We start from the raw sequence: 11297 nt of genomic DNA on the forward strand, positions 1-11297 counted from the left end.
TAAAATAAATAGGTACAAATAAATTCAGATAAAATTCTTAAAATGCACTGTACAGCAACCATGACCCATCATCCAAGCATAAATAAAATAAGATCGCAAAATTTTTTATTATACTTTTTCTTGACTTACTCTTCTGTTGATGGTATTCTAAGCTGATTTTGTATCTTGAATATTCTAAAAAAATGCTACAATAAATATGGATGTACAAGTCCATGGTCTGCTGACTTATGTATGACTTATGCTGACTTCAGGATGATCACAGGAGAGGTGTAGACAGATCATACAATAGATCTACTTTTAGTGATTGAAGCAGCTATATACTGTTTCCATGGTGATGGCTTTGGTTTGCACTCACACGGGAACTCTGCATGAGATCTTTCCCTCCTACATGCTTAACAATTTTTGGTCTTTTTAAATGATATCTATTCTCCCTGGAATAATAGAATCTCAAGTAGTTTTTAATTTTTTTTTATTTTATGTGTATATTTGAGTACCTTCATGTATGTATGTATGTATGTATGTATGTATGTGCACCATGTGCATGCAGTGCCCACACAGGTCAGAAGAGGGTGTCAGGTCTTTAAGTGGAGCTACAGGTGGCTTTGAGCTGCCATGTGGTTGTTAGGAACTGAACCCAGGTCTTCAGCAAGCAGCAGTAGACTTCCCAGTGTCAGGACCTCACTCTTAGCAGATGAGCCATCTCTCCAGGCACCTCAGTGAAGTTCGTTTTGGTTTGCATTTTCCTGATAACTAAGGATATGGAATATGATGAGATATGCGAACAGAATACTTTGTGGGAAAATAATGAAGCAGGAAAGGAAGAGATGATCACCAAGGCCTCGATGATCACACACTGCAGCACTCTCGCACTAAGAAGCAAGCCTCCAAGTTAAACACTTGAACAGCAAGTGACATCTAGCCTTGAAACTGATGCACAGAAACATTTATATTATGCCACTACACAAAAAACACCTTTAAGCCAGGTGTGGTGGTTCACGCCTTTAATCCCAGCACTTAGGAGGCACAGGCAGGTGGATGTCTGTGAGTTCAAGCCCAGCCTGGGCTACACAGTGAGTTCCAGGCCAGCTGGGGCTACAGGGAGACCCTGTATCAAATAAAAAAAATACCAAAAATAAAATCACCTTTAGTACTTCTTATGTTAACAAACTTTTAACAAAGACCCATGAGTCTCTTTCAAAAGAGATTTTATAGTTCCACAAAATGATGATGGTCACCAGTTGATCAAAATTGAAATGTCTTACTGAGATCATCTTAACATGTGTTCCCTCTCTTCTCAATGCTTCTCTTATCTTACACATGAAGTTCAAGGATCTCCTGTGATCTGCACAAACTGAGGCCCAGTTAGCTCGGCCCGCACCCCATCCTCCTCTGTAGCTTACAGAAACTCTTCAGTGCACACTGCCAAACGGAGTCCGACGGCGGGGTCTGGTGATGTCCTTTCCACCCCTTCACCAGACCTTCCCTCTCCCTCCTGGGTTCCACCAGACTGACTGCTGTCAGTCCTTCGGGACTCTGCTGTCCTACCCAGCACGGAGCACTGCCTTTCCCCTCACCTGCACACACTACTTTATTTTCCAGAGAGCAGCAGTAAACTTCCCCAAGCCAGGCAGACAGCATCAGAGAAAACAGTCACCAGAGCATGGAGACAAGTCTTGTACTGTATCCTAATATGGTGGTTATGTGCTAACTGTAGATCTGTCAGTTAAAATTTATGAATTTTATCAATATGAGTTCATGAAGATGATTTCTCCCTGAATTTTTGAAGAGAATTTCTCTCTGACCTTAATAAAATGATGAAACATTTGGGGGCAAAGATGCAAATGAGGAGGCTGGAGGCCAAGATGGAGAAGACCTCCACAGCCACCATGACCTTCCCCTTGGTGCTGTGGTAGACAGGGAGGAAGGTGACCCAGACACTGCAGAACACCAGCATGCTGAAGGTCAGGAACTCGGCTTCGCTGAATGTGTCAGGCAGGTTTCTGGCCATGAAAGCCACAGAGAAGGTTCCCAAGGCCAGGGAGCCCAGGTATCCCAGGACACAGTAGAAGACAGTGACTGAGCCTTTGTTACACACAATGGTGATGTGTTCTCGCTCAGATTGTGGATCAATGACAATAAAGGGAGGAGAAGTTCCCATCCAGGCTCCACAGAGAATAAGCTGGATCAGGGTGCAGATGGGAATGATGTAGCTAGGTGTCCCTGACACCAACAAGCCCCTCAGCCTTCTTCCTGGAGCAGTGAACTTGAAGGCCAGAACCACAGTAATAGTTTTGGCCAAGACAGTGGAAACAGCCACGGTGAATGCAAGTCCAAATGTGGTCTGCTGCAGGATGCAGGTGACGGTGTTGGAATGGCCAATGAAGAGCAAGGAGCAGAGAAAACAGAAGGTGAGGGAGAGGAGCAGGATGTAGCTGGGAGTCTGATTATTGGCCTTCACAATGGTAGTGTCTAGGTGTTTCACAAAAACTCCAAGTATAACAACTGTGAGTGCAGTTAAGAATAAGGCTGTGCAGGCCAGAGCCATCCCCAAGGGGTCTTCATAAGCCAGATAGGTCACAGCTCTCTGGAAGCAGTGATCTCTCTCTGCAGTGTACTTGTCATCTGGACAGTTCAGGCACTCAATCATGTCTGCTGGAGAAAGGAAAGCATGACCCAGGCTTAGCTTTTCTTGTTGACAGGATACTTCCCGAGAGTTGGGGAGGGCTTTGCAAAATTTACATTGTTTGTTGTTATAAACACAGTTAAAGATGATCACTGTTTGGTAATATTTCTGACTTAAAATACCAGTCATCTTTATGGTCAGGTGTGGGAGACAAGCTTGAGCCTAGGGTGATATTGCAACTGTCAGGGTCAAGTGGCTTCCAGGAATCCAGTCTCTGTAATCTGAAACCCAGTATGCTAATGAGGCATCCTACCCTCTATTCTGTGATAAGACGTTAAGTCCGTTATGCTAATAGGATGATACTAATAAGGTATCCTACTTCCTCTACTGTGATAGGATGCTAAACCTGTTATGCTAATGAGGTATCCTACTTGCTGTGCTGTGATTGGACCACTACCCCTATATAAGCTTGTGCCTTCCTGCAATAAAGCAGACCTGTGTCACTGAACCTGGTCTCCTGTGTCTGAATGCAGATCCACTAACACAGTCTCCTCACCAGCCCTGGGGTCCAGGACCAGGCAGAAGTAGTGACGACAGGAGGCAGCACAGGGCAAGCAAAAGAGCTGCCTCGGCACCAGGCGAGCAGAAGAGTGGCCTCAGCCCAGGGTGAGTGGAGGAGCAGCCTCAATGCCCATGAGAATGAAGGAGCGGCACCCACGAGAATGGAGGAGTGGCCACCGCTGGCGGTGACCGCAGTCAGGGACATGAATTATTTATTCTTATTTATCTTACATGTTCATGAGATATTATCTTGCATGAAAGCAAATTTAGCTCACTCAGTACATTTAAGATGTTATGATAAAACAGCTTAGACTGGGTAATTCACTGAAGTCTAAATTTATTAATCTCAGTTCTGTTGACTGTGAAGTTCAACATCACAGAGCCCATGGATTCAAAGTCCAACACATTCCGTGTGCCTCGGGAGTGGTATCCTATAGCCATGTCCTCATGGGACACATACAAGTCCCCCTGGATTCTTGTTCATTGGGGACAATAATCTTATTAATGAAAGTAAAGACCTCAGAAGTATTCAAATTAAATAGATGATTCTGCTGTTAAATACACAGCTAAGATTGGATACTCTAAAATCAGTCACATCCAAAGTCATCTCTATCTTTCATCACATACATGCAGTATTTAATTTGAAAAATTACTGGCAAAATTTATATCAATATGAACAGCTCTCCACCAAGGGGATAAAACTAGACAAATCCTTGTTTGTTTCAATGACCTAAGCAAGACATAATTGTACATAATGAAACTAATCATGTCACATGCTACTTAAATAATAATTTAAAAGAATACTAATACTGAGCTATGTTCCCAACTTTATGGTCTGGAATCTTTTCAAGGTAAGTCTTGAAAGATGAATTATCCCCTTCATTCTCTGTCTGATTCTATCAAGCATCTCTGTCCCTGGCTCTTATAACTCTATAGGAAGGTTCATCACAGAGCTGGGACTTGTGCAAATGTCAAGTATTCATTTTGCAATGTTATACCAGGTTTGGACTAACAGAAGACCTATGCTAAGATCCATCACCACCCTCTTCCAAAGAACTGCCCTATATTTATGTCATGTTATCTGCAGTCTGAATCACATAAGGAGGCTTCTCAACCACACTCCTCTGTACACTTCTCAGCTGGTGATGTGTATTCTAGAATAACAATAAGGAAACAATTCTTCTTACTGGAAAGTAGAAATAAGACATCACACATAGACTAGAGAGCCGATTCCCAGTAACTATGGGTTCTGTAATAAGCATAAGCAATAGAAGAAACCAATGATATATGTGAATAAATCATCAAGATATTGATCTATAGAGGCTGAAGAGCAGGGACTAAGCACATACTGTGCTTACTTTCTTCATAGATACTGAGGGACTGAATGGGTAATTTTGGAGTCATCATGAATTGTAGAATTTCTAGTGTTGCCATGGTGTAATCCAAAAGTTCCACTGAAAATCTAGAATTTTGTGGGGTGGGGAGGTCTAGAGACCTACACTTCGAAACATGGAGATCACTGGGAAAAGAGGTGGAGCCATCACCATATTGGACACAGGGAATGGAGCCTCAAACCTGATAGACACCGTGGGCAGGATGCACTGATGGTAGGCATTTCAAATATAAGACTATTCATGCCTTTGTAAGTCACCCTTTCCTGGATGTCATATAAACCAGGCAAAACCCAAATAAAATGTATTATGTAGGTTTTGTCCATCCGTGTCAGGACTGAGAGACCCTGAGTGAGTGTGGGTCTCTCAGAGGAGAGGAGAAAATTTAGTGCAACACATGGCTATTGGTTTTTACACAATGGGAACCACAGTTCTTAGACAGGTATTCTGTACATTAGATTGGTGTGCAGTAGTACATGGGACATACAGTGAATGCTCAATGGTTGGATGCTGTATATGTGAGGCTGCCTCTCCCTTACTTGGACTGTGGGGATAGAATGCCCTGTGTCCAAGAGTGGGTTTCAACCACACTCTTAATGTCCAGTAAGTGCCGTCTTCATCTCTTCTATGAATCACGATGACTCCAAAATTACCCATTCAGTCCCTCAGACATGAAAAAGATCCATCCCTGGCTGGCAAGGGTCCTTCTGGAGTTTTCACATATTTTTTGGATCTCCTGATACAATCCACTTACATCACTTCAAATGGTGTTCAGATAAACAGCTTGTTGACACTGGGCCAAATCTACCCAACAAGTGTTCCTCTCGGGCTTGAATGTCTGTGGGTGGCAGTGACATCATGGCACCCGAGGCTGAGCCGATTCTCAAACATATTTTTCCAACTTATGTTTATCACCTGGACTAAGGACCTCAGCTGCAGAGCCCCAGGGTAGAGAGTGTCCCAGATTCCTCCAGGGGAGAGGAGCCACCTGGAAAGAAACAAAGGAGGAGTGTGGGTGGCCGCCACTCACCAATAGCAGTAAAAGCAGATATGTACATGTACAGGTGTGCCTGTCTGGTATGTTTATCTTTACAGCATCTCACAATCCACCCTGCTTAACCTTAGAGCGTTGCAGACATGAAACAGACGCTCACTTTGAGTTTTCTCTTTTTCCTCCCAAAGATTCACCTCCTTGTATCCGGTTTCACTGAGCCCAGGTGCTTTTGGAGCCTGAAAAATAACGAAGACAAGGATGGAGATGTGATGAACGACAGTGCCAACACCGTCAGTGCAGAACACAAACCCATGGAGAGAGAATATTTCAACCACACTCTTAATGGCCAGTAACTGCCGTCTTCATTTCTTCATTTTCTGATTATCATCACGAAAGGTACAAAAGAGGTCTGTGTAGAAGATCAGCATTCTGTCTTCCATTTAACCTCCCACTCACGAGTTGAGTGAAGACAGCACTCTGCCTTGATCCATCATAGACATCCCTCCTCATGACATGCAGCATGGTACCGCATCCAGTGATGCGCCAGTTAAGCAAACTCCAAGCCTATGGAATGAGGTCAGTGCTGACAGGCCTCTCAAGGGTCCTTCAAGGGTCTGCTAATGTTCCCTCCATCAGCATGCAATTCTTTAATGCCTACACAGGGGCCATGAATGATTGTGTGGCTCCTAATTGGGTAAATGTGTCACAGATATTTAGTTATTTCCAAATATTCTGTGGAGGATCACTTCATGTCCTCTGAAGCTGCCATTGAAGACAGGACCAAGAGATCTGCTGACCTTGCAATTTTCACTGATTTCCGGTAGATTCTAGTTTACTTGGACCTATGCACAGGCACAGGTTTTAGGAACTACAAGTGTCATACCTTTACTTGACAGTCTGTTCAATAAGTCATCTAGGGCATTCCAACAAAATCTTTGTAGTCCTGTGAGAAGAGGTAATATCACTAAGAGTACTGACTGTTAACCTCCCTTTCCATTTGCTACAGTGACAGGTTTTGTCTGTAGTAGTTTCCAACATTAGAGTACAGATGGAAGGTTTACAAAGTGGGTCATCTTTCCCATTCTTAAAGATACCTACTTATACTTTTCTCCTGTTTACATTTTTGCTTATTTTATATCTCTTGACATTTATACTGCATTTACCTCTATTTTCTCTTTTCAGTGATTTTATTAAGTTTATTTGTATACTGTATAAAAAGTTTTAAAGGGGCTGGAGAGATGGCTCAGTGTTTAAGAGCACTAGCTGCTCTTGCAGAAGACCCAGGTTCAAATCTCAGAACTCACATGGTGGTTAACAACCATCCATAAATTCAGTTCCAGTAGATCCAACACCCTCTTCTGGGTGTACTTACATACACACAGGGATGGCACTCATATACATAAAATAAATTTCAAAAAATCAAGCCAGGCATGGTGGCATATGCCTTTAATTCCAGCACTCGGAAGGCAGAGGCAGGTGGGTCTATGTGAGTTCAAGGCCAGCCTGGTCTACTTAGTGAGTTCCAGGCCAGTTGGGGTTATAGGGAGACCCTGTCTCAAAAAGATGAAAAAAACAACAATTTTTAAAATATTTTATTATACTTATTTTATGTATATGAGTGTATTGCCTGCATGTATGCAAGTGCACCTGTGCTGTAGAATGCCTGCAAATTTCAGAAGAAGGTGTCAGATCCCTTAGAACTAGATAGTTGTTAGCCTCCATGTGGGTGCTTAGAAACAAACCCTGGTCCTCTGCAAGAGCAGCTAGTGCCCTTAACTGCTGAGTCATCTCTCTAGCCTCTTATCTGCTATATCTAATTGCATAGACTCACACAAAGACACTAAATAATTCTGTTGGTCAGAATCTATAGATATCTTCATTTTATGACAGGAGGTGGTACTGTGATGCTTCCTGTTGCCAGTATCAGGCTGGGTGGGGAGTGGGAAGTGCAAAGTGGGAAGTATCCAAAGCAGCTTCTATGGGGAGTGTGATGCTGACATGCCCACCATATCCCATATTTGTGACTTATAGAAAAGTAGAATTTGTGGAAATGACTTTTCTGGGAATGCATCTCATAACAAGCCTTTACAAACTGAATTTTTTTATTACCCTGTAAACCAAGTTAATTATATGTTTTGAGAAGATTTAGAACTATGCACTCATTCTGTTTACCTACTGTGTATTCCGCTTGTTTAGAATGAATTGACCTTTAAGAAAAACAATACAGCCAGTCTTACAATGCTTTGAAATCCCAATGTAGTCCCTCATATAAGATAAGCTGAATGGGTAGCTTATACCATGTCTTCTAGTTCTCCTTTCTGAGTCAGTTAATATAGACTCAGAACAATATAGATATGGATGCAATGTGGTCATTAGACCTAAGACCCTCCTGTCAAAAGCAGAGATGATGTTGAAAACAATGTGTCTCCCACAAGTGTGGGCATGGGTTGATGACCTCTGTCTATAGCTTTATATACTCTTCTGGGCCACCAGAATATCCAGAATAATCCCAGCACTCGGGAAGCAGAGGCAGAGGCAAGTGGATCTCTGTGAGTTCAAGGCCACCCTGGTCTACATAGTGAGTTCCAGGATAGCTGGGGCTAGAGGGAGACCCTGTCTCAAAAAGACCAAAAAAAAAATTTTTTTATCCAAACACTGAACCCTCCAAAATACCCAGAAGACTTTTTTCTGGCAGGACTTGGATGGATGTATTTTAACTGTGAAACCTTGGCATCTAACTATAAGACTTTGAAGAACAGTTCATCCAAAGTCTCACTGGAATGGTTAACTCTGCAGAGTTCTGACTTGGCCTTCAGTGATGGGAGTTACGATCTATACAATGCTGGGTATGTGGTGGCCCACACCCTCCATGAGATGCTTCTTCAACAAGTAGATTTTCAGCCAGTGGAAAAGAGGGAAGGACTGAAGACTTCCTGCTGGGAGGTACTGTGTCTTCCTCTGAATGGCATATGCTGTCAGAGCTGTGACATTCTTTTTAAAACTTATAGGAAGTATCAGCTAAGCATGGTGGTGGGTGTCTTTAGTCCCAGCACTCAGGAGGTTAAGGTAGGTGGTTCTCTGTGAGTTCAAGGCCAGCCCAGTCTACATAGCAAGTCCCAGGTCAGCTGGGACTACAGGAAGACCCTGTCTCAAAAAGACAAAAAAAAAATTACAGCAAGCATCATATATGTATATCATATATATGTGTGTGTATTTATGTTTCTTTTATGTATTTGAGTATTATTTAAATTAATTAATTTCCTTTTATTATGCATATGAGTACCTTTCCTGCATGTATGCAAATAGACCACATGCATGCAATGCCATCAAAGGCCAGAAGAAGGTGTTGGAATTGGAATCATGGAGCTATTAGCCACCATGTGTGTACTGGAAACCAAACAAGAGCAGCCAGTGCTCTTAACCATTGAGCCGTCTCACCAGCCCATGAAATGTGGCATTCTTTAAGAATTCCTCAGATAAACCCGGCATGGTAGTGTTCACCTTTAATCCCACCACTTGGGAGACAGAGGCAGGTGGATCTCTGTGAGTTCCAGGCCAGCCAGGGCTACATAGTGAGACCCTGTCTCAAAAGAATCCCTCAGATGCATAAACCAAGTAACCTAGGACAAACTTCCAAAAATAGAAGGATTCCTGTCCTTTTTCTTAACTGCCTAGGAGGTAAAACTAGATGTAAACAGACATCGTGAATGAGAAGGCAATGGGATGGGGGATGGTATTTTTCAACAAAGAACAGTGATTTTTGATGGAGGGCCTCAACACCATGCACATCTGTTCTCAATATTTGAGATGTAAGTAGTCTTTTCTCATGAGTCCCTTGAATGACAAGATGATTCCTTGATATTTTCACTGCCAAAGGTGCTGTTCAATCTAGCGGATAGTTTGCATAGGTGGTCTCAACTAATTCTGCCGTGAGTATAGGTTCGGAGGACCTCTCTTCTTGATGCTGAGACTGATCATAGAGGAAATATTGTTGACACTTAGCTCAATACCAGGCTTGTTTTTTGTCAGATATGTTTTGGCAGTTTCTTCTGAGAGAACTGATGTTTTAGAAACATGATAACTGGGTCTGGAGAGGTGGCTCAGCGATTAAGAGCACTGATTGCTCTTGCTGAGGACCCAGGTTCGATTCCCAGCACCTACATGGCAGCTAACAACTGTCCGTAACTCCAGTTCCAGGAGATCCAACAATTTCTGATCTCCGAGGGCACTGCACAACCCAGGTGCACTGCCACACATGCAGGCAATATACTTATACACAGACTAAAAAATAATAAATAAACAAACAAAAATATGACAATTTTGTTTATTAATTTTTATCCACTGGGTACCTTCAATGGGCTGCATTTTGAGGGAAAGATGAAAGAAAATAAGATGAGTTCAGGACTTCAGATGTTTTGACTTAAGGTATGGGCATACTACATTGTAAAATACCTGTCTTTCACCTGTACTCCTTCCTGAAGAAGAGCCAATTCACTAATCCTGTTGGAGACACAGTGAATATGAATGAGAAAGAGAATGTGAAGCAGAATATGACAATGTCAGCGTCTGAAATTCTCCACAAGGTCTTGGACTCAAGGTGAAAATAGGAAACTTTAGCCCACATTTTCCCTGGTATCAACAGTTGAATTTACCTGAAGATGTGAGAGAATAGGCCACAGGCAGTAAGCAGGTGGGTGGGACATAATTGTAATGCCCTACACTTGACATAAATAACCAAAACCTACTGGTGCTGTGTGCGTCTCTTCATAGTGAAGTAAAATATATTGCCATTTAAGGATTCACTTTCCAGCTTCTTAGATTTTTTTTTCAGTTTTAATTTTTATATACGTATTTATTTAATTTTAATTTAACTTCTTTTAATTTTATGTGTATGAGTGTTTTACCTGTATGTATGCAAGTGCACTCGTGTTGTGCAATGCCCCTGGAGGCCAGAAGGTGGTGTTGGATCCCCTGGAACTGGAGTTATGGATGGTTGTTGGCCACCATGTGGGTGTTAAGAACCGAATTAGGATCCTCTGCAAGAGCAGCCAGTGCTCTTAACCACTGAGTCATCTCTCTAGCCCCCCAAGTTTTACTGCTTTTTTTTGAGACAGGGGTCTACCTGTAACCCCAGCTCACCTGGAACTCACTATGTAGACTGGGCTGGCCTCATCTCACAGAAATCCACCTGTCTCTGTCTCCCAACTGCTAGGATTAAAGGCATGTGCCACCATGCCCAGCTCAAGCTTTACTTTTTAAAAATGGATATAAAAGTGTTGATTGGCTACTTTCACCATTATGTATAATACAGTGCACAATGTAAAGTTGGATAACATTCTGATTGCTACAAAGTTAATTTCCTGTCTTCTGCTAGGAACTCAAATAATGGAAAGACTGAAATCCATGTAAGGATTGATTTGGGGTAAGTAAAGTGTGCTGGATAGCTTTAGTGTCAACTTGACACACCTGGGTTGAGGGAGCCTCAATCAGGAAATTGCCTCTATTGGACTGGCCTGTGGCCATGTCTGAAGGGCATCTTCTTGATGAGTGATGTGGGAGGGCCCAGACCACTGTGGGTGGTTCCACCCCTGGGCAAGTGGGCCTGTGTTGCATAAGAAAGCAGGCTGAGCAGGGGCCAAGAGAGCAAGCCTGTAAGCAGCGTTCCTCCATGGCCTGTGCTCCAGCTCCTGCCTCCAGGTTCCTGCCCTGAGTTCCTACCTTGGGCTCC

At 42.8% G+C, this 11297-nt stretch overlaps 1 protein-coding gene and 1 pseudogene across 1 annotated transcript; one reads left to right on the forward strand and one right to left on the reverse strand.

Annotated features, from left to right (window-relative positions):
- Positions 1–1753: 1753 nt before the first annotated feature.
- On the reverse strand, positions 1754–2647 carry LOC103729695 (vomeronasal type-2 receptor 116-like). The gene has a single exon (XM_008827767.1). The coding sequence runs from the start codon at positions 2645–2647 to the stop codon at positions 1754–1756; it is 894 nt and encodes a 297-aa protein (XP_008825989.1).
- Positions 2648–4693: 2046 nt separating this feature from the next.
- The window catches only part of LOC103729696, a 24441-nt pseudogene continuing 17837 nt past the window's right edge, over positions 4694–11297 (forward strand).

Source organism: Nannospalax galili, unplaced genomic scaffold, assembly GCF_000622305.1.
Source record: "Nannospalax galili isolate Female #2095 unplaced genomic scaffold, S.galili_v1.0 scaffold632, whole genome shotgun sequence".
Lineage (NCBI taxonomy): Eukaryota > Metazoa > Chordata > Mammalia > Rodentia > Spalacidae > Nannospalax > Nannospalax galili.